The 25,771-nt window shown below is 45.9% G+C and overlaps 1 protein-coding gene across 1 annotated transcript in view; it reads right to left on the reverse strand.

Annotated features, from left to right (window-relative positions):
* pnpla7b (patatin-like phospholipase domain containing 7b) overlaps positions 1-25,771 on the reverse strand; it is a 320,408-nt gene that overhangs the window by 30,249 nt on the left and 264,388 nt on the right. The window contains exons 29-32 of the mRNA XM_078226670.1: positions 17,242-17,358; positions 14,820-14,968; positions 12,012-12,164; positions 4,136-4,252 (exon numbers count right to left, since the gene is read on the reverse strand). Of these exons, the coding sequence (XP_078082796.1) occupies positions 4,136-4,252; positions 12,012-12,164; positions 14,820-14,968; positions 17,242-17,358 (536 nt within the window). The remainder of the gene's footprint in view (positions 1-4,135; positions 4,253-12,011; positions 12,165-14,819; positions 14,969-17,241; positions 17,359-25,771) is intronic.

The raw sequence follows: 25,771 nt of genomic DNA on the forward strand, positions 1-25,771 counted from the left end.
TTGAAATCGCAAAGATGCTCTATTGAGTAGATTTTCTAGCTGTCCACAACACAATAGTCATTCTGCTTCATCCCAGAAAATAGAATGATTAGAACTTTCTACATTTGGATTATCTGAGCTCTGAAACTCAAACAGGAAGCGTCAGTCAAATCACAGAATCCTACAGTGCAGAAGAGGCCCTTCGGCCCATCGAGTCTGCACTAACGTATGAAAGGCCCTGACCAAGGGCCAAGTGTTAGATTTGGTTGTGGGAGAGCACTTTGGAGATAGTGACCACAATTCGGTGTCTTTTGTGATTGCAATGGAGAGGGATAGGGCCGTACGGCAGGGCAAGATTTACAATTGGGGGAGAGGTAATTATGATGCGATTAGGCAAGAATTAGGGGGCATAAAATGGGAACAGAAACTGTCAGGGAAAGGCACTAATGAAAAGTGGAACTTTTTCAAGGAACAAATACTGGGTGTCCTTGATAGGTATGTCCCTGTCAGGCAGGGAGGAAATGGCCGAGTGAGGGAACCATGGTTCACGAAAGAGGTGGAATGTCTTGTGAAAAGGAAGAGGGAAGCTTATGTAGGGACGAGGAAACAAGGTTCAGATGGCTCGATTGAGGGTTACAAGTTAGCAAGGAATGAGCTGAAAAAGGGGCTTAGGAGAGCTAGGAGGGGACATGAGAAGTCCTTGGCGGGTCGGATCAAGGAAAACCCCAAGGCTTTTTACTCTTATGTGAGGAATAAAAGAATGACCAGGGTGAGGTTAGGGCCAGTCAAGGACAGTAGTGGGAACTTGTGTATGGAGTCAGTAGAGATAGGCGAGATGATGAATGAATACTTTTCTTCAGTGTTCACTAAGGAGAGGGGCCATGTTTTTGAAGAAGAGAAGGTGTTACAGGCTAATAGGCTGGAGGAAATAGTTGTTCGGAGGGAGGATGTACTGGCAGTTTTGAATAAACTGAAGGTCGATAAGTCCCCTGGGCCTGATGAAATGTATCCTAGGATTCTTTGGGAGGCAAGGGATGAGATTGCAGAGCCTTTGGCTTTGATCTTTGGGTCCTCACTGTCCACGGGGATGGTGCCAGAGGACTGGAGAGTGGCGAATGTTGTTCCTCTGTTTAAGGGAATAGAAATGACCCTGGTAATTATAGACCGGTTAGTCTTACTTTGGTGGTTGGTAAATTGATGGAATAGGTCCTTAGGGATGGGATTTACGACCATTTAGAAAGATGCGGATTAATCCGGGATAGTCAGCACGGATTCGTGAAGGGCAAGTCGTGCATCACAAATTTGACTGAATTTTGTGAGGAGGCAACTAAGTGTGTTGATGAAGGTAGGGCAGTTGATGTCATATACATGGAATTTAGTAAGGCGTTTGATAAGGTCCCCCATGGTCGGCTTATGATGAAAGTAAGGAGGTGTGGGATAGAGGGAAAGTTGGCACATTGGATAGGTAATTGGCTATCTGATCGAAGACAGAGGGTGGTGGTGGATGGAAAATTTTCGGACTGGAGGCAGGTTGTTAGCGGAGTGCCACAGGGATCAGTGCTTGGTCCTCTGCTCTTTGTGATTTTTATTAATGACTTAGAGGAGGGGGCTGAAGGGTGGATCATTAAATTTGCTGATGACACCAAGATTGGTGGAGTAGTGGATGAGGTGGAGGGCTGTTGTAGGCTGCAAAGAGACAGATAGGATGCAAAGCTGGGCTGAAAAATGGCAAATGGACTTTAACCCTGATAAATGTGAGGTGATTCATTTTGGTAGGACTAATTTAAATGTGAATTACAGGGTCAAAGGTAGGGTTCTGAAGACTGTGGAGGAACAGAGAGATCTTGGGGTCCATATCCACAGATCTCTAAAGGTTGCCACTCAAGTGGATAGAGCTGTGAAGAAGGCCTATAGTGTGTTAGCTTTTATTAACAGGGGGTTGGAGTTTAAGAGCCGTGGGGTTATGCTGCAACTGTACAGGACCTTGGTGAGACCACATTTGGAATATTGTGTGCAGTTCTGGTCACCTCACTATAAGAAGGATGTGGAAGCGCTGGAAAGAGTGCAGAGGAGATTTACCAGGATGCTGCCTGGTTTGGAGGGTAGGTCTTATGAGGAAAGGTTGAGGGAGCTAGGGCTGTTCTCTCTGGAGCGGAGGAGGCTGAGGGGAGACTTAATAGAGGTTTATAAAATGATGAAGGGGATAGATATAGTGAACGTTCAAAGACTATTTCCTCGGGTGGATGGAGCTATTACAAGGGGGCATAACTATAGGGTTCGTGGTGGGAGAGATAGGAAGGATATCAGAGGTAGGTTCTTTACACAGAGAGTGGTTGGGGTGTGGAATGGACTGCCTGCAGTGATAGTGGAGTCAGACACTTTAGGAACATTTAAGCGGTTATTGGATAGGCACATGGAGCACACCAGGATGATAGGGAGTGGGATGGCATGATCTTGATTTCAGATAAAGCTCGGCACAACATCGTGGGCCGAAGGGCCTGTTCTATGTTCTACCTGCCCACCTAATCCCACTTGCCAGCACTTGACCCATAGTCTTGAATGTTATGGCGTTCCAAGTACTCATCCAGGTATTTTTTAAAGGATGTGAGGCATCACGCCTTCCCCACCCTCCTAGGCAGTGCATTCCAAACCACCACCACCCTCTGAGTAAAAAAGTTCTCCCTCAAATCCCCCCTAAACCTCCCACTCCTCATTTTTAACTCGTGTCCCCTCGTAACTGACCCTTCAATTAAGGGGAACAGCTGCTCCCTATCCACCCTTCCATGCCCCTCATAATCTTGAGCACCTCAATCAGGTCGCCCCTCAGTCTTCTCTGCTCCAGAGAAAACAATCCAAGCCTATCCAGCCTCTCTTCATAACTTAAATGTTCCATCCCGGGCAACATCCTGGTGAATCTCCTCTGCACCCCCTCCAGTGCGTTCACGTCCTTCCTATAATGAGGCGACCAGAACTGCACACAGTGCTCCAGCTGTGGCCTCACCAAAGTTCTGTACAACTCCATCATGACCTCTCTGCTTTTGTAATCTATACCCCGATTGATAAAGGTGAGTGTGCCATATGCCTTTTTCACTACCCTATTAACCTGTCTTTCCGTCTTCAGAGATCTATGGACAAACACGCCAAGGTCCCTTTGTTCCTCGGAATTTCCCAGTGTTAGACCTTTCATAGTATACTTCCTTGTCCAATTACTCCTTCCAAAGTGCATCACCTCACACTTTTCAGGGTTAAATTCCACCTGCCACTTTTCTGCCCATTTGACCATCTCGTCAATATCTTCCTGTAACCCAAGACACTCAACTTCACTATTAACCACCCGGCCAATCTTTGTGTCATTGGCAAACTTACTGACCCTACTCCCCACATGGCCATCTATGCCATTTATATAAATGCAAACTGAACATTTCTGTTTAAGTTTAAACTCTCTCTCTGAAACTGTAACTAAGAATTGCCATGGCTGTACAGTTTCAAGCACTCCGCACCACAGGAAGGATATCAGAGTCATGAAAAAGCTGGAATACCACATACAGAACAGTGACAGTGCCTCCTATATACAATACAAGACCCTGAACAAAGCTCTCTTGGCTTTGACCATTGGGAAACTAAAGCAATGAGACAAGGGCCACAAGCTTCAAAGGAGTAGCAGCAATGATGAGATAAATCGAGTAATGATGGGCATGTGTGATACCATGCTTGGAATGTGTGCAATTAAAATGTGAAAAAATGTAGAGTGTTAAAAAAACAATATTTATTGATGTCAAATCGCACACAAATATATAACTGTGGTCCACAGAGAGGATTTAGAGTTTCTCCTAAACACATTAGAGGCAAGTGGATAATGCTGGACAAAGGAGAACAAGGATTTAGCACACAGCATACTGCATGTTAATGGTAGATAGCATGGCATAATAACAGCACAGAATATGTTACATTTTACACAGGGCAGCACTGGCCTGCAAAGTACGCAATCTTATGGAAAGAAAGATTGTCTTGAAAAGGAAACATTCTAAAATTATTGTGGTTGGTTCCTTTGTGATGGGTGGCATTAACAAGCATTGATTTGCCTCAGTGCTCAGAAGAGTTCAGGCATGTTGCAGATACCATTCTAGACACCAGTGCTACTGAAAGTTAAACTTACATCAGAGGGCCATGTCTTGGCGACGTTGTCTATTGACTTGTCTTTCAGGATATTATCGATGACTCCACTCCTGCTCCACAGCTCAAATAGTGTCTTCCCATGCTGGTAGCCCACTTCCTGTGTAGGAACCACAGATAAAAGGTCATTCAAACAAAGTTATGAACCAATGCAAACATTGTCCAAAGATGTGCGGGTTAGATGAATTGGCCATGCTAAATTGACCCTAGTGTCGGGGGAATTAGCAAGGTAAATATGCAGGGTTACGGGGAATAGGGCCTGGGTGGGATTGTGGTCGGTGCAGACTTGATGGACTGAACGGCCTCTTTGTGCACTGTAAGGATTGCACTGATGCACATTTATTGAAAGACCTGCACTTTTATAGTACTTTGCATAACCTCAGGATGTCTCAAGTGATTCACAAGCAACGTTGTGCTTTTGAAATTAAGTCACTGCTAAATCATTTTGAAATGTGCCAGCTAATTTTTGGACATCAAGCTCCCACAAACAACACTGTAACAACGACCAGAAAATCTGTGCTTTGATTAAGGGATAAATGTTGGCCAAGACACCTGGAAGAACTCTTCAAACTCTACTGCAATGGGATCATCTATGTCTTTCCCCAAGATTCCATCCAAATGATGGCACCTCTGACTGTGCAACGCTCCCTCAGTACTGCACTGGAACTTCAGCCTGGACATTTGTGTTCACATCACTGGACTAGGAATTGAACCCACAGCCATCAGAGTACAAAGCCAGAGAAGTGTTAGCGAATTTCTGGAAAGATCTAATGTTTTGAGTCTTCAGCCAGAGAACAAAGAACAAAGAGAACAAAGAACAATACAGCACAGGAACAGGCCCTTCGGCCCTCCAAGCCCGCGCCACTCCCCGGTCCAGGATTGAATCCTGAATCCAGGATCCCCGCCCAATTTTCCAGCCCATCTACATACCAATATCCTATCCACCGAGCTGTCCCCCACAGCTACGATGCTTTGTTCATTACAACCTATTAACTCACCCCCACCCCCCCATTCCAGACCATGTGATCTCCAGGGAGAGGCGAAAACCCAGAGTGAAAAACCCCAGGGCCAATATGGGGAAAAAAAAAATCTGGGAAATTCCTCTCCGACCCCCTGAGGCGATCGAAACGAGTCCAGGAGATCACAATGGCCCTGATCGGAAAATGCTTCCCAACCCTAGTCATTTCCACTTCCACGAGAAACAAGGAACAATTAGCCCGCGCCGCTCCCTGGTCCAAACTAGACCACTCTTTTGTATCCCTCCATTCCCACTCCGTTCATATAGCTGTCTAGATAAGTCTTAAACGTTCCCAGTGTGTCCGCCTCCACCACCTTGCCCGGCAACACATTCCAGGCCCCCACGACCCTCTGTGTGAAATATGTCCTTCTGATATCTGTGTTAAACCTCCCCCCCTTCACCTTGAACCTATGACCCCTCGTGAACGTCACCACCGACCCGGGGAAAAGCTTCCCACCGTTCACCCTATCTATGCCTTTCATAATTTTATACACCTCTATTAAGTCTCCCCTCATCCTCCGTCTTTCCAAGGAGAACAACCCCAGTTTCCCCAATCTGTGGGGAAGATTCACCACTCCCAGAGAGTGGTGAATCTGTGGAACTCTTTGCCAGAGGGCTGTGGAGGCCAGATCGTTGAGTGTCTTTAAGACAGAGAGAGATAGGTTCTTGATTAATAAGGGGATCAGAGGTTATGGGGAAAAGGCAGGAGAATGGGGATGAGAAATATATCAGCCATGACTGAATGGCAGATCGATGGGCCGAGTGGCCTAATTCTGCTCCTATGTCTTATGGATGACCCTTCATCAGCTCTGGCAAGGGGTCATGGGGACTCGAAATGTTGGCTCTATTCTCTCTCCACAGGTGCCATCAGACCCGCTGAGAGTTTTCAGCATTTTCTGTTTTGGTTTCAGTTCCCAACATCCGCAGTATTTTGCTTTTATTCCATAAGGCTCTAGCTGGGCCCCAACTACAGCATTGCATCTGGTTCTGTTGGTCAAATTTTAGGAAGGATGCGAAGATCTTTTAGAGTCGCAGAGATAAACAGCACGGAAACAGGCCCGTCGGCCCAACTTGTCCATGACGACCAGGTTTCCTAAAATGAGGGCGGAGGGCAGATTTACCAGAATGATTCCAGGTGTGAGGGATTTGAGCTATAATGTAAGACTGCAGAATCTCAGGTGGCACAGTGGTTAGCACGGTTGCCTCACAGCGCCAGGGATCCGGGTTCAATTCCGGCCTCTGGTGACTGCCTGTGTGGTGTCTGCACATTCTTCCCATGTCTGCATGGATTTCCTCAGTGCTCCGGTTTCCTCCTAAGCTCCAAATATGTGCGGGTTAGGTTGGTTGTCCATGCTAAATTACCCCTTAGTGTCAGGGGGATTAGGAGGGTAAATGTGTGGGGTTACGGGGATAGGACAGGACCTGGATGGGTTTGTTGTCGGTGGAGGCTCGATGGGCCAAATGGCCTTCTTCTGAACAGTAGATTTATGATTCTATCTTCTCCATGGAGCAAAGGAGACTAAGCGAAGATTTGATAAACGTGTACAAGATTACGATAGATTTGGATCAGGTAGAGCAGGAGAAACTGTTCATAATAGCTGACCAGAGAAAGACGAGGGGACACAGTTATAATGTTTTGAGGAAAAGTTGCAGGAGGAAAATGTGAGGAAAAATCTTCTTTAACGCAGCGAGTGGTAATGATCTGAAACTTACTTCCCACAAGGGTGGTGGAATCAGAGATTCCAATGCTTTCAAAAGGAAACTTTGATGGAAATAAAGTTGCAGCGTTACAGGGATAGAGTAGGGGAATAAAACTGACCGGCTTGCTCGAGGGGGCCAGCATGGGTTTGGTGGGCCAAATGGCCTTTCTGTACTGTAAATGACAGTGAACTTTAGACGCAGAGGTGAAAGTGCTACCAACTGAGCTACAGTGGGCACTAGAAGAACAGAACTGAAAAGAAGAGAAGTTACGTTGAGCCTGTATGAAACTTTGGTTCGACCACACTTGGATTACTGTGAATGGCTCTGGTCTCCACAATATAAAAAGGATAGAGAAGCTATGGAAAAGTTTCAAATAGAATCTACTGGTATCAACCCAGAACTGAGAGATCATACCATCTGGAAAGATTTAACAGGCTGCAGCACTTTTTCTAGGAAAGAGAAGACTGAAGGGTGACCTCTGTCTTCAAAATTCTGAAAAGGTTCGACAAGGTAGATGTCGAAGTCAGTTCCACATGTAAGGGAGAGGTTCGTTCTCACTGGAACGATGGAGGTTGAGGAGTGACCTGATAGAGGTTTACAAGATTACAAGATACAGAATGGATAGTCAGATGCTCTTTCCTAGGGTAGAAAAGTCAAATACTAGGGGACATAGGTTTAAGGTTCGTGGGGAAAAGTTTAGAGGAGATGTGCAAGGCAAGTTTTACACAGAGGGTGTGAATGTCTGGAACGCGCTGCCCAGGGAGGTGGTGGGAGCAGGTACGATAGCGGCATTTAAGGGGCATCTAGACGAATCCATGAATAGGATGGGAACGGAAGGATATGGATTCCGTAAGTGCATACAGTTTTAAGTTAGGCATACATCATGATCGGCACAGGCTTGGAGGGCCAAAGGGCCTGTTCCTGTGCTATACTGTTCTTTGTTCTTCGAATAGAAGGACAATTGAAGAGGGTTAAATGAAGGGTTTGAGGAGGTTCACGTGGAGGATAAATAGCAGAAGGGGCCTGTTAATATAAGGAATAGGAGCTGGAGTGGGCACATGGGCATCAAGACTACTCTGTTATTCAATACGAACATGGCTGATCTTCCACCCTCAGCTCCACTTCCCGCACTATTCCCATATCCCTCGATTCCTTTAGACTTCCAGAAACTGTCTATCATAGCCTTGAATGTACTGAACGACAAAGTACCCACAGGGGTCAGGAATTCCGAAGATTGACAGCCCACTGAGTGAAGAAATTACACTTCATCTCAGTCCATGAGGTCTGACTGCATGCCCTGAGACTATGGGCCCGATTTTACCATTTTCATTCCAAGTGCTGAATCTGGGCGCATTTCAGATCCGACTTGGAAAACTGTTCCCAGGTGCCCCCATACGCACTCAGCCTGAAAAAAAAATGGTGGGTCTGAATTGCGCTGTGGGTGGGGTTATCACGCCCGAAACGCTGCAGCTCCAATCAGAACTTTGAACTGCGCATGTGCGGTGAAAACACAAATTGAAAAACGTACCCCCTGTCACATCGCACCCGGGCTGCAAAAAGCGGATAAAACGGCCCAGGAGCGATGGCCCTCACAGACATCGCCCCATCCCCACAACATAACTGTCCTCCTTATCCAACTCCACCCCCCTGCCCCCCCAGCGCGCTACCCAGCCCGATCGTGACCCCCTGACTGATTGCCCGCAGAGTGGCAGCGGCCCCCCCCCGCCACCAGAGATCCATCTGGCCTCCCTCCCACCCCCGCCACCAGAGATCCATCTGGCCTCCCTCCCACCCCCGCCACCAGAGATCCATCTGGCCTCCCTCCCACCCCCGCCACCAGAAAGCGTTCGGGCCTCCCTCCCTCTCTCCCCCCCCCCCCCCCCCCCCCCCACCACCAAAGAATGATCGGGGCCCCCTCCCACCGGAGAATGATCTGGTCTCCCGTCTCCCTCCCCACCCCCTACCAGAGAATGATCTGGTCTCCCGCCTCCCCACCCCGACCCTCCACCACCGATCTGAGTCAGAGAGCTGCTGGTAGTTCTGAATTTACCTCTTCAGAAGCTGGAGCGCCCGAAACAGACCTTTGCCGAGCATGTCTGTTTCACGCCAAATTTGGACGCGCGAACGCGTGCAAATGCATTTAAATCGCCGTTGCGCCCGTTTTGGGCGCGGTTCAGATCATGGCCATTTTCGGGCCTTGGTAAAGTGAGCATCTGCGCGGGCGCGGATTGCACTAATTGTCTCACGCCCAACTTTACCAAGTTTTCACGCCCGTAAACGGGCACGACGCAATGGTAAAATCAGGCCCTATGCGTTCTTGTTCTAAACTCTCCAATCCTTTCAAGCCCACTGAGAATCTTAAACATTCCAATTCAATAATCTTTCCTTATTCTAAACTCCAGAAAGTATTTACTCAATCTCTCCTCATGGGACAACCCTTTTTCTCAGGCATCATTCTAATGAATCTACTTTGCATTGCCTTGAGGCAAGAGTAACCCAAAACTATATACCGTATCCCCCTTGTGGTTTCACCAAAGCCCTGTACAATTGCAGCAAGACTTCCTTACTCTTTTATTCCAAATCTGTTATAAAGGCTGACATTCCATTTCATAGAATCCTACAGTGCAGAAGAAGGCCATTCGGCCCATTGAGCCTGCTCCGACCACAATCCCACCCTATCCCCGTGCATTTACCTCAGCTAGTTGCCCTGATACTAAGGGGCAACTTAGCCTGGCCAACCCAACTAACCCCACGTCTTAGGACTGTGCCTGTTTGCCGAATTGGTTCCTGTACCTGCATGTTAACTATCTGTGTTTCGTATGCAAGGACATCCAAAGTTCTCTGGACACCAACATTTAATAGTTTCATACCATTAAAAATTATTGGCTCACAGCTTCCTCAGTGAGGCAATCTGTGTCAGATTGACACTCAATGAATTTATCCACGCTGTCATTGCACAGTTCCAGTCTCACACAACCATCCACACAAGGCTGGGGGAGACAGGAGCTGTGCAGTGCATTCCTGGCAGTACCAGTGCAGAGTAACCAGGCCGCAGAAAGGTACGTCACTCCCCCTTTTCAGGACAGTAGAGCAACCCAAGTTATTCGCCTTCAGAATCCTTACACACCAAGTCTGAATTTAATGCCAGAAATAGTACACAATTATCAGTTGGGGAAATTTGGAATTGTTAAACATGTATAATCTTTCTTTATCACAGTAATTACTGACAGTTAGAAATTAGTGGTGGGACTGAAGGATAAAAAAAATTCCATAAATCTGCTCAAAGGGGATGTTTAAAGGCACAAGGGAGCAGGTAAGTCTCAGTGTTAAGCTGGGAGGGGAAGGGAGGGTGCAGGCCGTTGGGAGGGTCAGGGCAGGCCGGAGTGTGGGGGGCGAGGACAGGCCGGAGGAAGGAAGGGGGAGGGTGGCGGGGGGGGGGGACAGGCCGGAGGAAGGGGGGGTGGGGGGCGAGGGCAGGCTGGAGAGTTTGCCAAGACTCCCATTGATTTCAATTTTGCTAGGGATCTTTGGTGCCACACCCTGTCAAATGCAGCATTGATATCAAGGCTGTCATTCTCACCTCTGGAGTTCAGCTCTTCTTGTCCACTCTTGGACCAAGGCTGTAATGAGATCAGGAGCCGAGTGATCCTGGCGGAACCCTTCAGTGAGCAGGTTATTACTGAGTACGTTGCCTCTTGACAGCATTGTCAATGACATCTTCCATCATTCCTGGTGAGACGGTGGATTGGCTCGATTCAATATGTTCTGGTTTTACACGATTGGCTACTTCTGGAGCACAAGTCCTCAACATGACAGCTATGACTTTGTTGGGCCTGTAGACTTTGCAGTATCCAGCCCAGTGATCGACACTCCATCTTGATAGCACGTGGAGTGAATCAAATTGGCTGAAGACTGGGATCTGTGATACTAGGAGAGGTGGAGAAGGATAATCTCCTCTATAACTCTGGCTGAAAATGGTTTCAAACGTTTCAGTCTTGTCGTTTGCACCCGTGCTGGGCTTTAGCACTCTGTCTCTGTATGGGGTGCAGGCTAGACAGTTTCACCAGGTTAGCAACTCACTTTCAACATGCCTGCTGCTGCTCTTGGTTTGCTTTTCACTACTCCTCTTTGAAGCAGAGGTGGTTTCCTGACTCGATGGTAATGATAGGATGAGCCATGAGGGTGGTATGTTGGCACAGTGGTTAGCACTGCTGCCTCACAGCTCCAGGGACCCAGGTTCAATTCCCAGCTTGGGTCGCTGCCTGTGTGGAGTTTGCACATTCTCCCCGTGTCTGTGTGGGTTTCTTCCGGGTGCTCTGGTTTCCTCCCACACTCCAAAGATTGGCCATGCTAAATTGCCCCTTAGTGTCAGGGGGATTAGCTAGGGTAAATAAATGGGGTTATGGGGATAGGGCCTGGGTGCGACTGTGGTCGGTGCAGACTCGATTGGCCGAATGGCCTCCTTCTGCACTGTAGGATTCTATGATTCTATTCTATGCTATGGATTCTGCTGGAATACAATTCTGCTAATGCCAATATTCCACAGCATCTCCTGGTGCTTTGAGCAACTATAAATATTCTTAATCCATCATGTTTATATGGTAATGGTGTCACACAACAAAAGGGTGGATGCCCTTAGTCTAACCACGGGACTCCAGTCTGGGTGTACTCTGGGTGAGGATACTGCTGTGGACTGCAGGTAGAATGGTGAGGATGAGGCCAAGTAGGTTTCTGCCTTTTTCATAGATATCCTATAGTGTAGGAGGCGCCCATTCGGCCCATTGAGCCTGCACCGACAACAATCGCACCCAGGCCCTATCCCCATTATCCTACATATTTACCCTGTTAATCCCCCAATGCTAGGGTCAATTTAGCATAGCCAATCCACCTAACCTGCACATCTTTGGAGTGTGGGAGGGAGCCAGAGCACCCGGAGGAAGCCCACGCAGACATTGGGAGAACATGCAGGCTCCACACAGTGACCCGAGGCTAGAATTGAACCCTTTGCTACATCTCAGCAGCTGCAGGTATTTTGACAGGTATTTAAGCAGCAGCTGCAGTTTCTCAAAGAGCGGCATTAACCCTCAGAGCTACAACGCAGATTCCGACAAAATTGGTTGATAATGGGAACTCCACTTACCGTAATCTCGTTAAACTTGCCAAACTCCAGCGTGCCATAGCGATCGATGGGCGGCCGAATGTACTCGCAATAATCGCTGTTCTTCACCACCTCCAGCTGCCGCACACAACAAACGTAAGCAAGGCGAGTCTGAATTTCTGCCATGCCCAAAACCTGCAGCAATAACAGAATTTCATACATCACTCTGCGTGAATGAGGGAGGTCGAGTGATACTGGTGCAGGTATTGCACACTGTGGCCATAAGATAATAGTTATTGTTTAAAGTTATAAAGGGATGCATATAGAATCATAGAAACCCTACAGTGCAGAAGGAGGCCATTCAGCCCATCGAGCTTGCACTGACAACAATCCCACCCAGCCCCTATTCCCGTATCCCCACTGGTTTACCCTGCTAATCTGCATGACACTAGGGTTAATTTAGAATGGCCAATCCACCTAACCCGCACATCTTTGGACTGCGGGAGGGAACCGGAGCACCCGGAGGAAAACTACACAGACATGGGGAGAATGTGTAAACACCACACAGACAGTGACCCGAGGCCGGGAATTGAACCCAGGTTCCTGGTGCTGTGAGGCAGCAGTGCTAACCACTGTACCACCGTGCAGGCCAGAAACATGAACAGAAAATGCTAGTAATGCTCAGCTGGTCATAGCTCCTCTCTTATTGTGGACAGTCTCCAGCACTTTCTGTTTTTAATTCAGATTGCCAGCGTCTGACATCATTTGTATTTGCTGTAAGGATAAGTTGGCTCATTCTTGTCCCCTCAATGGGTGGAAGTGGCCATAAATACAAGATTAAACACAGGGGATCTGGGATGTGCTTTGTATATGTAGGTTGCTGTTGTTGAGAATTGGAAGACTCGTGAATTGATTTCTCCGGTTAGTGGCTGAAACACAAACCATTGGTTCCCAACCGTGTTTGTGTCAGGACATCACTATCATGAAACATTGAGGCACGTCTCCTATTTCCTCTGAACTGCTCTCTAGCAAAAGACTTTTTGGGGCAATTTTCAGCCCAGGTTTGCCGCCGCAAGGGCCGCCGGTGACGCGCGGCCACAAGACCGCCAGCGGCACACTGGTTGGGAACCACTGGCATAAACTCTGCCAACATCCACTATCCGATTAGATGGATGGATAAAAGAAAAAGGGGTTGAAGGATTATGGAAATGGAGTGGGTACAAGTTTATTTATTAATGCCAATTTAGGCTTACATTAACACTGCAATGTAGTTACTGTGAAAATCCCCTAGTCACCACACTCTGGCACCTGTTCGGGTACACTGAGGGAGAATTTTGCATGGTCAATGCACCCAACCAGCACGGCTTTCGGACTGTGGGCAGAAACCGGAGCACCCAGAGGAAACCCACGCAGACATGAGGAGAATGTGCAGACTCCACACAGACAGTGACCCAAGCTGGGGATTGAACCCGAGTCCCTGGCCTACTCGGATCGTTTGGGCCAAATGGCTTGTTGTAACCTCCAAGTATGAGCTTTAAATTTGTCACATGTTCCAGCTAAATTGTCCAGGACATAGCTGAGATCGGTCATTGGCTTTAAGGGCTGGATTTAGCCATCACAAATTCAAGTGAATATATTTGTCCTCTGTTGAGTTGCAGAAGCCACTGCCCTTTACCTAGAGCCTGTGCTGCTTATCATCTCATTCTTCAAAGCGTGGAAGGTTCCTCTCAGGATTGAGTTAACAGTGAAAGGTTGCTGATTATATCACTGCATTACATTCATCAAACACAGCAGGTACAGAAAGGCAGAGTTCTGTCGAATTTGCTGCTGAAACTATGCTGGTGTTAACTCTAGATTCGACTGCTCCAACATCTTCCAGGTCAGCCTCCCATATTCTACACTCGAGAAACCCGGCATCATCCAAATCTCTGCTGCAAGTGTCCTTAAAAGCACTGAGTCTGGTTCACCCAGTGCCTGTTAACCATCACTGGATGCTGCTTATGCAATTCCTTGATTTTAAAATACTCATCCTGGTTTTCAAATCCCTCCATGGCTTCACTCCTCCCTTTCTCCATCGTGTCCTCCAGCTCCATATTCCTAACACACATCGATGCTCTTCCAAATCTGGCTTCTTGAGCATCCCAGATTTTAATTGCCCCACCATCAGTGGCTGTGCCGAAGCCCTAAAGCTCTGGAATACACTCTCCAAACCTCTTCGCCTCTGCTCTTCTCTTTCCTAGAATCACACAATCCCTACAGTGCAGGAGGTCATTCGGCCCATCGAGCCTGCACCAACAACAATCTCACCCAGGCCCTATATATCCCCCTAACCCAGTGTTTACCCTGCTAGTCCCCCTAACACTAAGGGTCAATTTAGCATGGCCAATCCACCGAACCCGCACACGTTTGGATTGTGGGAGGAAACCGGAGCACCTGGGGGAAACCCACGCAGACATGGGGAGAACGTGCAAACTCCACACAGACAGTGACCCGTGGCTGGAATTGAACCCGGGTCCCTGGCGCTGTGAGGCAGCAGTGCTAACCACTGTGCCACCGTCTTCCTTTAAGATGCTGCTTAAAACTTTTACCTTTGATCAAGTTTTTGGCCACCTGCCCTACTCTTGTCTTATGGGGTTTAGTGTCAAACTTTGTTTGATAATGCTGCTGTGTTGCCGGGATGTTTTAATCCAGTACATTGAAGGTATTTATAAATACTCGTTGTTGCTGTTACAGATGTCATTGCTCATTTGATCCCATTTGCCACACTAATTACAAACCACCTCCCCATACACCTCCCCACTTCACGCACAAGGCTGGCAATGGTCCGAAACATTTCATTCTGCTATTTACCTTCACTTTTGCTGCCCAAGGATTAAACCGTTTCCATAGCAACCACCAGCCAGATAGCGAGTCCCCATAATTTGTCAGATCCGTTTCATCCTGGCTGCCAACATCAATTGCTATCACGACCTTTGCACCCATAGACCGGGCAACATCAGCTGAGAAGAAGAGAGAGATAAGTGAGCTTATGTGAAGACAAAGCCTCCCGACCCAGGGAAACTGGCTGCCAGACTGAGTGAGCAGTGCCCAATCATGTAGGAAGTGACCACACCCTCCAATCTCTCTAACGAGAGAGAACAGCCACCCCTTTGTGGAAAGCAATGCTTCTACTTTCTCAGGAGGCCAAGGAAACTCAGCATGTCCGCCACGATTTTCACCAACATACACAGATGCACCATACATCCTTTCTGATTGTATCAAAGCTTGGTATGGCTCCGGCACTGTCCAAGATCGCAAGAGGCTACGAAGGGTTGTGAATGAAGCCCAGTCCATCACTCAAACCAGCCTCCCATCCATTGACTTTGTCTACACTTCCCGCTGCCTCAGAAAAGCAGCAGCATAATTAAGGACCCCACGCACCCCGGACATTTTCTCTTCCACCTTCTTCCGTTGGGAAAAAGATACAAAGGTCTGAGGTCACGTATCAACTGCCTCAAGAACAGTTTCTTCCCTGCTGCTGTCAGACTTTTGAATGGACCTACCTCGCACTAAGCTGACCCTTTCTCTTTACTCTATCAGTAACTGCAACACTATATTCTGCACCTTATCCTTTTGCCCTATGTGCTTCATGAACGGTATGGTTTGCCGGTATAGCACACAAGAAACAATACTTTTCACTGTACACTAATACACATGACAATAATAAATCAAATCAAAAAGATAATGACTAAGGATAACAACCAATTATAGTTTGCAGTCTGGCCCACATTCCGCAGCTAAAAGATGTTAATGTCACATCAACACTTTACCACCACGCAGTGATCACATTAACAGTGCTGCGGTGAAGTCCATTTCCTGTCCTGCTGTTTGCTTCCCTTGATGGGTACTTGGAGAGACTAGAAAAGCTGGGACAGAGAAGGTTAAGTGAATAACTGGGTAGCACGAGGGGCTGAACAGCCTCTTTCTGTGCTGTAAGATTTTATATTCCAGAGCGAGTTCCCTCGATTCGGGAGCTGGGGGCACATGCTATAAACTGCTGACGTTTTGACAGGCCAATGAATCTGCTGAGCTGGTCGCCTGATTACTACTAATGAATAACACAAACTGATTACATTTCTCTCATTTTTCTGCTAGAGAGAGAGGGGAGGGGAAGGAAAACAGTTCTGCTCTGGGTGATCACTCAGTGGTTTTTGATGGACAGTGTAACTATCAGGTGAGGACAGGAGTAAACTGGGCTGTGCCCACTCCCACTATCAAGTTAAATAATTGCTGTCACTCGCCCTCTGAGGCCATGTGTATGAAGAATGGCTGTTACCCAGATAGGTGCAGCATTCAGTGGGCAAGGCACAGCATGCAACCACCAGGAGACAGAGAATGTGTTAATTGTACAGTAATTGGGTATTTGATTGTATTCAAAGCGATGGACATTATCCAGGGAATCACGTGTGTGCCTATAAATAGGAACAAACTGAAAGTGTGGTTGCTGGATGAGATGGTACATGTTTGTAATGTGTCCCTCTGGATAAAAGCTTAACTACATAAAGCTTAGGTTCCAGCTTTATCCTTCACCACTGAGCTGTCTGAAATAGCATACAAGAAATTGGCTAAAACTTATAAGCTCATAAGATTTAGGAGCAGAATCAGGCCATTCAGCCCATCGAGTCTGCTCTGCCATTTGATCATGGCTGATATGCTCCTCATCCCCATTTTCCTGCCTTCTCCCCATAACCCTTCAACCCATTACCAATTAAAAATCTGTCCAACACCTTCTTAAATTTACTCACTGTCCCAGCATCCACCGCACTTTGGGGTAGTAAATTCCACAGATTCACAACCCTTTGGGAGAAGTAGTTTCTCCTCAACTGTTTTAAATTTGCTCCCCTTTATCCTGAGGATATGACCTCTCGCCCTGGAATGCCCCACGAGTGGAAGCATCCGCTCCACGTCTACTTTATCCAAACCTTTCATCATCTTGTATACCTCAATTTGATTACCTTTCATTCTTCTAAATTCCAGAGAGTATCAGCCTAAACTGTTCAATCTCTCTTCATACGACAAACATCTCATCTCTGGAATCAATCATGTAAATAAAAACTCAACCTCTTAAACAAAATACAACCTCAGGACGTTTGGACACGGATTACGCTTCAGAAGACGCGTACTTCATTGGCCATAAAGCATTTTGGAACGTTCTGCTGTTGTGAAAGGAGATTTAGAAATGCAATTGTATGTTTTGCTCTCTGACGTGCACTCAGACATACCTGGAACCTACCTGGCAGGTTATTGATATATCCTCCATCCATGAGCAGGTGACCATCCTTTGGATCACAGAGAGGAGGTAGATAACTCGACAAGGACATACTGGCTCGACAGTATCGCCACAAAGAGCCTGGAATGAGTACAAAACACTCTCAATAATCAATAAGACTCTTACATGGCCAGAGAAGCAATGCAGCAGAGCACCTATTGTGGGGCCAGCATCCCTGCATCCAGTAACTCTGCTGAATCTAGCATACGGGGAGGGACCACTTATACAACGCTCATTTATGTACAATGCTTAAAAAAATAAAAGTGAGGACTTCACCTTGGGCAGCAAGGCTGGAATTCTAAAATAAAAACCGAAAACCTTGGAAATAACATGGAGTAAGAAAATAAAACAACTCTGGATATGATTCAAAACTGGTTCAAGCTCCTGAGCACATCACCCTGACTGAGAGTCCAGAACGTGCTGAGGGATGGAGGAAGGTGTATACAGTTGTGATAAAGACTTGGGGGGGGGGGGGGGGGGGGGTGGTGAATGTGTAAAGAGTTATCAGGAGCATCTGATTCTGATGCAACTATGATGCAATGTTACATGATTAAGTAACTGATCAAGTGGAAAACTGAATACAGCATTGTGTAGAGTACTGAGATATACACTGATCTGCAAATATACAGGAATGGTTCTATAAATAGCTGTCTATTGCAGCATTCTTAGGGTAACAGGCAAACTCTAAAGAAACCCCATGTAGACCCAGAACACAAAGCAAAACGAGAGAGGTGCCATCTTTCAGCAAAGGTGACAAACCAAGACTGTGTCTCCCCTCTCAAGGCTCCCAAGGCACTGCTGTGAAGGAGAGGAGAGTTTTCTCTGGTGTCCTGGCTGTCATTTATCCCTGAACCAATAACATGAAATAAAGCAAAATCTGTTCATTGAAAATAAGTGCAAGAGGAGGCCATTTGGCCCTTCAAACCAGCAACACCATTCAATATCATGGCTGATCATGCACTTTCAGTATCCCACTCCAGCTTTCTCTCCATACCCCTTGATCCCTTTCGCCACAAGAGCCATGTCCATCTCCGTCTTGTACATATCTAACAAACTGGCCCCACTATGACCTCATTGCTGTTTATGGGACTTTACTGTGCACAAGTTGGCTGCTAAACTTCCATTACAGCAGTGACATCGCTTCAAAAATTACCCGATTTGATGTCAAATGCTTTGGAAAGTACACAGGCTGCAAAAGGCATGGTACAAAGGTCAAGTCTTTTACTGTAACAGAAGGGTCCGAATTGAAATGCACTTCTTCAAAGTATAACCTGGCCCATAGCTCCAACAATTCTGTTCTATTTTACACACTTAACTACTGGTCTGTCACATTTTGCCGAGGAATCCATGCAGAATGGGAACTTTAACAGCAATGCTACCATGTCTTCTGCCAAGTTGCACCCTGGGGCTGGCTGCAGGCTTAGGCCTAATGCCCTTAAATTTAGCAACATGTCAAACTTTATTGTAGAAGTGAGGAAAAAGAATGACTCAAATTCCCACTTGTGTGATTGACATCCAGGGATCCTGCCTAGTAAATGCATGTTAGCATGAGAGTACAGGCAAGTTCAGGAGCAGCTCAGCTGATGTTTTACCCTTTGTGAGAATAGTCTGCTGACATTCACTGCTCGGGCCTGCACGTGAGCCAGGCAAGAGAAACATCAGAGGGCTGTGAGCCACGGAATCTCAGCCTGGAGTCAACAGCAGAAGACAAAACATAAGACTAGCTCTAATGGGCAGATATTGGAGCAAATATAATCCTGAAGCACTCTGTTGCAGTTTCTTAAATCAAAGTGACATCCTGTGTCGGTGATGGATGAGAAAGAAAACACAACTTATTAAAGGGAGAATGAAATGGGATGGCATGGTGGCAGAGTGGTTAGCACTGCTGCCTCACAGCGCCAGGGACCCAGGTTCGATTCCCGGCTTAGGTCACTCTCTGTGTGGAGCTTGCACATTCTCCCCGTGTCTGCCTGGGTTTCCTCCGGGTGCTCTGGTTTCCTCCCACAGTCCAAAGACGTGCTGGTTAGGTGCACTGGCCATGCTAAATTCTCCCTCAGTGTATCCGAACAGGCGCCGGAGTGTGGCGGCTAGGGGATTTTCACAGCAACTTCATTGCAGTGTTAATGTAAGCCTACTTGTGACTAATAAATAAACAAAAGAATGAAACACAAGTTCCTGACAAACTGTGCTTGTCACAGGAAGCTGGGCATGCCGCTTCTAAAGCCAGTCTATGTTTATGTATTTCCCCAAAGAAACGATTAAGTAACAGAATGTTCAGCAAGCATTAGTGCAGAAATTCAGCTCATGCCCGGTAAGTTCTGCATTTACAGCTCTTCCCAACAGCCACTTTATCCTAACTGCAGCAGTGCCACTGCAAGCTCTTGTCGATTAGTCTGATTCACTTGTGAAATGTAATTATGAGCTACACACGTTGATTGCAAATGAGCTTGGCATTCTGTATTCTCATTAGAAGAATACACATGCTGATGAATTTAAATGGCAAATGAACTTCAATATAGTGAAGTGCAGGGTGGCTCATTTTGACTGATGAAATAAGGAGGGCACTTATTCCTTGGAAGGTAATAAACTAAATGAAGCAGGAGCAAAAAGATCTGGGAATATAGAGAAATAAATCTGCACCAGTCATAAGGCAGGTTGATAGACCATAAAGTGAACAAACAAGGATGAGGCTGATCAGTCATACGGATGGACTTTGTTGCTGTTTTCCGGTTTAAATCATTATATTGTCCTAAGTTATATCTATGCTGGAGACCCCTCAACGAGTAAGCGCCTTTGGCTATGATAACATTACCCATTAATTATTCTTAGTTTTTTAGTCTGGAAGAGTGTGAGGCCATGCTTTGTTGCCCTCCCCAAATGCAAGAGAACTCTCAATAAAGGGGTGGATATTGAGAGGAGTACAGGGACTGAGAGACATTGGAGTGCTTGTCCACAGGTCCCTGAAGGTGGCAGGAAAGGCAAGAAAGGTAATAAAGAAGGCTAAAGTTTATTGCACAAGGCATTGACTACAAAAGCAGGGATGTAATGCTGGAAGCAGAAGCTGCTGGTTCGGCTGATCTGATTGTAACCTCAACTCCACATTCCTGCCTACCCCCAATAACGTTTCGCCCTCCCTTGCTTATTAAAAATTTATCTTGCTTAGTCTCCCTACTTTTGTATTCATTCACTTCACAATAAGTGATAACATTCTATTCACTTTACTAAATACTTGCTGTTCCTACACACTGGGCTTTTGCGATTCATACACGAGGACACCCAGATCCCTCTGCAACTCAGAGCTCTACAATCTCTCACCATTTAAATAATAAGCTTTTTTATTGTTCCTGCCAAAATGAATAATTTTGAATTTTCCCACATTATACACCATTTTCTCTTTGCCCATTCACTTAACCTATTTATATTCCTATGTAGCCTCCTTATGTCCTCTTCACAATTTATTTTCCTACCTTTGTGTCATCAGCAACTTTAGCAACTATACAATCGGCCCCTTCCTCCAAGTAATTTATATAAATTGTAAAAGGTTGGGGGCCCAGCCCAGCCCTGACCCCCGCCACCCATTACATCATGGCAGCCAGAAAAGGAACGATTTATGCCTACTCTCTGCTGCCTGTTAGCTAGTCAATCTTCTGTCCATGCCACTCTGTTAACCCCTAAACCATCAGCTTTTACTTTTTGCAATAAACTTTGATAAACTACCTTCTCAAATGCCCTTGGAAATCTAAGTACAGAACCGCCACCAGTCCCACTTTATCCACAGTACATGTTACTTCTTTAAAGAACAATAAAGTGGATAAATAGGATTTCTCTTTCACAAAACCATGCTGACTCTGCCCGAATTCTTCGAAGTGCCTTTTAATAACATCTTGAACAATACCTTCTCACACTTTCCCTATGACAGACGTTAAGTGACTGGCCTGCAGTTTCCTAATTTCTGTCTCCCCCCCTTTTTGAATAAAGGAGTTACATTCCAATCTAATGGAACCTTCCCTGAATCCAGTGAATTTTGGAAAATTACACCCATACACTATCTCACCACCCACTTCTTTGAGACTCTGGGCTGAGGTCCATCAGGATCTGGGGACTTGCATGCAGCTCCAACTATTTGCTTGGTATCACTTAACAGGGGATTGTAATTTTGCCCGAGTTCCTCCCTCTCCTGATTTATAGCCATTTCTGGGATGTCATTTGTATTTTCTAAAGTGAAAACTGATGCAAAATATCTGTTCAATTCATCTGCCACTTCCTTATTTTCCGTTATTAATTCCCCAGACTCACTTTCTACAGGACTGATTCTCACTTTGTTAATTCCTTTCCGATTTAAATATCTGAGGAAACTTTGGCTGTTTTTTTTGAAATAGAGATGGAAAATGTTGGAAATCCACAGGAGGCCTGTTAGATTTTGGAAGGAGGAACATTTTTGGTTTCTAACAATGCATTGAATATTATGGTGAATAAATTACATTCAAAACTGTCAACTCAGTGTCCAGATGCGGACAGGCCTGTAGGGGGTGCAGGTGGAAATGGGTGGGGAAGCAAAACAGGTGGAATGATGTTGGATGCCATTATTAAAAACAATATTTATCATTCTACTGAAATGAATTGGACTGAATATAGGGTGGAACATCTGTCTGACAGGCAACCAAAGCTTGTATGATCCTAACCCACATCCCCAGTATGTCTTTCCATTATTTACTGTTTGCTGTTCAGATATCCAACATTTTCTGTTTTCTTTCTTTTTCTCGATACTCTCTGATGCTGAGAACGAATCCTGGGTACAAGGGCAATTGATGGGAAGTCTAACCTTCTGGGTACACCTAGGAGCTAATCTTCAGGGTACACCAGGGATTAATCTTCAGGGTACACCCAGAGATTAATCGTCAGAGGACACCCAGAGATTAATCTTCAGAGGACACCCAGAGATTAATCTTCAGAATACACCCAGGGATTAATCTTCAGTGTACACGAAGGGATTAATCTTCAGTGTACACGAAGGGATTAACCTACAGAGTACACCCAGGGATTAATTTATACTTAGAACTTTCTTGTTTATCACTGGCACAACATTAAATTTACAGAAGCCTATTAACCAGAGATAAGGAAAGGATATTCTTGTCAGGGAGGTTACTGAGTAGCAATTTACTTTCTCTCCAAGTACTTTGAGGGACTCTTCAATCCTGATTTAAAAGTAATTGTCAATGCAGTTTATGCATGCCAACCAGTGACTGGATGTACTAACTGCAGCATCTTTAGACTGAACAGGCTTAAGGCCCTCTGGTACACGTTAAAATAAAGACCCAAGTATTAGCTTTGGAACCAATGGTTGTCTAACATAAAAAACATTTTCCTATGACTTTGGAAAGGAGAAGGAGCTGTACTTGGATAGGGAAATGCTCCTTAGAAGAGGCTCTGTCATATTGCCATGAGAAAAATACCTTCCTAATTCTAGGACAGCCCCTGTGAAATATAGGGAATAGCCTTGCTTGCCCTCAAGCCAACTGACAAGACAAGGTTCCATTTGTCTGGCTCAATGAATAACACTCTGGCCTCAGACAGAAGGTTGTAGGTTGAACCCCCGGGACTTTCCACTCCAGGCTGATAGTCCACTGAAGCACTGCAAAGGTACCATCTTTCAGCTAACATGTTTAACCAAGACTCCATATGCCCTCTCTGAAGGATGTGAAAGATCCCATGGTACTATTTTGAAGAACAGCAGGGCCATTATTCCTGTTATCCTGGCTAATATTTATCCTCAATTATCACAAAAACAGGCTACTTGGTCATTATTGCAATGCTGTTTGTGCGGGTTTGCTGCATGGAAAATAGCTGCCAAGTTCCCTACATTACAACACTGGCCACATTTCAACAGTACTTCACTGGCTGAAAAGCACACAGACCTCTGGTGGTCATGAAAGGTGCTATATAAATGCAAGTCTTTTCTCTTTTCTTTTTCAAAATTCGTCACAACAACGCAAACATGAGGAGAAGCAAGGATATCATTGCTGCAACAGGAATTCACCAAGCAACCAAATGTATACAGTACCAATTCTCATGCTGAATTGCCCCATAGTGTTAGGGGGACTAGCTAGGGTAAATACGTGGGGCTACGGGGCTGGGTGTGATTATGGTTTGTGCAGACTCGATGGGCTAAATGGCCTCCTCCTGCACTGTAGGGATTCTATAATATGATTCAAACTCTCAAAGGGACAGTGTACCAGGGGCTTTGCTCCCATAGAGGTGACATTTTGTCCAAATTTATCAATAGGAGCAACATCTCCACCACGCAAACCAGCCTCCCATCCATTGACTGTCTACACTTCTCACTGCCGTGACAAAGCAGCAAGCGTAATTAAGGACCTCACGCACCCCGGATATTCTCTCTTCCATCGGGAAAAAGATAAAGTCTGAGGTCACGTACCAACTGACTCAAGAACAGCTTCTTCCCTGCTGCTGTCAGACTTTTGAATGGACTTACCATATATTAAGTTGATCTTTCTCTACACCCTAGTTATGACTGTAACACTCCATTCTGCACTCTCTCCTTTCCTTCTCTATGTACAGTATGCTCTGTCTGTATAGCGCGCAAGAAACAATAGTTTTGACTGTATACCAATACATGTGACAATAATAAATCAAATCAAATTGGGTTCGGAGGGGTTTACAGGAGCAAACATGAGCTAGGACTGAGGTGGCGAAAGGCATTCCTCACAGAAATGTCCACTTGAATAGATGTGGGAGAAAGCTCAGTGTTTGAGATGCCACAGTTCACTGGGCTGACCACATTGATAATTCAGAAATGGGGGGAGTGGGGGGAGAGAGAAAGAGGGGGCAGAGGAGGAGGGAGATGAGGAGGAATGGAACTGAAATTTCAGCTGGGAGGCGTCTCCAAACAGAACCAGCTGGGCAGAGGTGAGGAGTTATTGAGTAGCACAAGGTGCAGTGGAATAGACACAATGACCTGAGAAACACACTGAATCAGAACAACCACCACCACTGGATGACGAGGACTTTCTCACACTTTTGTTTTACTAACTTGCCCTCTCAGGTCAGGTTCTTTCCTCTGTCACAGGTGTTGGAAATAAAGTGGGTCGGCTATGTGATTTGTGAGGAGAGCCGAGCTATCAATTGCTTTATTTCACTGACAGAAAACCAACATCACAGAAAAAAAGACCAATTAAAGCCAGGGTGACAAGTGAAAGCATCAGGACGCCGTGTTATGGCTTTGATTTGTTGGAAACAGTCACTGCCAATGCACTTTCGTCTTTAAAATATAGACAAGGCTTCCCTTTATTTTGGCTGCACTCTGATTAGAGGAAAAAGCTTGCTTTATTACAGTGTCACATAGCCATCAAGTTATTGAGAATCCTTCAAAAAGCTCATGTTTTACAGATGATACTTGGCAGGAAATGTCGCAACCTGGATTATAAGTCAATAACTTGCATTTGTATAAAGCCATTAATGCAATAAAATATCTCAAGGTGCTTTACAGGAACATTAAGAAACATTTGACACCAAGCCATGTAAGGATAATGGACCAGAATGCTTTACATAAATTAAGATTTCCTTCACTCAAATTCCTTTTTTCTCCTCATTTCTCTCAGAGTGTCAGGCTATTATTTTTCTAAGGGCTGTTCTCTTCTCCCATGTCAAGCGACGCAGCAGTTTTTTTGCAGGATAGGCACAGTGGTAGCACTGCTGCCTCACAGCGCCAGAGACCTGGGTTCGATTCCTGGTTTGGGTCACTGTCGGTGTGGAGTTTGTACGTTCTCCCCGTGTCTACGTGGGTTTCCTCCGGGTGCTCCGGTTTCCTTCCACACTCCAAAGATGTGGTCAGGTGGATTAACCATGCTAAATTGCCCCTTAGTGTCAGGGGGACTAGTTAGGGTAACTGTAAGGGGTTATGGGGATAGGGCTTGGGTGGGATTGTGGTCGGTGCAGACTCGATGGGCCGAATGGCCTCTTTCTACACTGTAGGATTCTATGATTCTATATATCACTGTCATATTTGGACTTGATCCAGTTGTCATGGATAGAATGTATGTGTTTCCCTTACTGCCTCCAACCAGTATGTTTTTGTGACGAACGGTGACGTGTGTTTTCACACCCCTTGAAGTGTGCTGGCAATTGAATAACCTCAGCAGCAAGCATCTGAGAGTTTGAAACTAAAGTGGGTTATCTATTCTCACACACTCACCCCGAGTTTAAACGTGACGTCTCACACATGCACAATGATTAGATACAGGTGAAGGTGATGTACATCTACAGTTTACAATGATCATGGTCTCTAATTTACCCACAAGGCAGGTGAACAACTGGGCGGGTTTGGGAAGGCCAATGCCTTTGATTCAGAATGACCCATTCACTCTGATAACAACCTGATTGGTTCAGGGAGGGGAATGTAATCACATCAGTCTGGAAGGTTATTTTGTGTTGGCCCATCTTTAAACAGAGGGGTGTGTGTGTATTTCGCAGATGG

This window comes from Mustelus asterias, chromosome 13 (assembly GCF_964213995.1).
Source record: "Mustelus asterias chromosome 13, sMusAst1.hap1.1, whole genome shotgun sequence".
Taxonomy (NCBI): domain Eukaryota; kingdom Metazoa; phylum Chordata; class Chondrichthyes; order Carcharhiniformes; family Triakidae; genus Mustelus; species Mustelus asterias.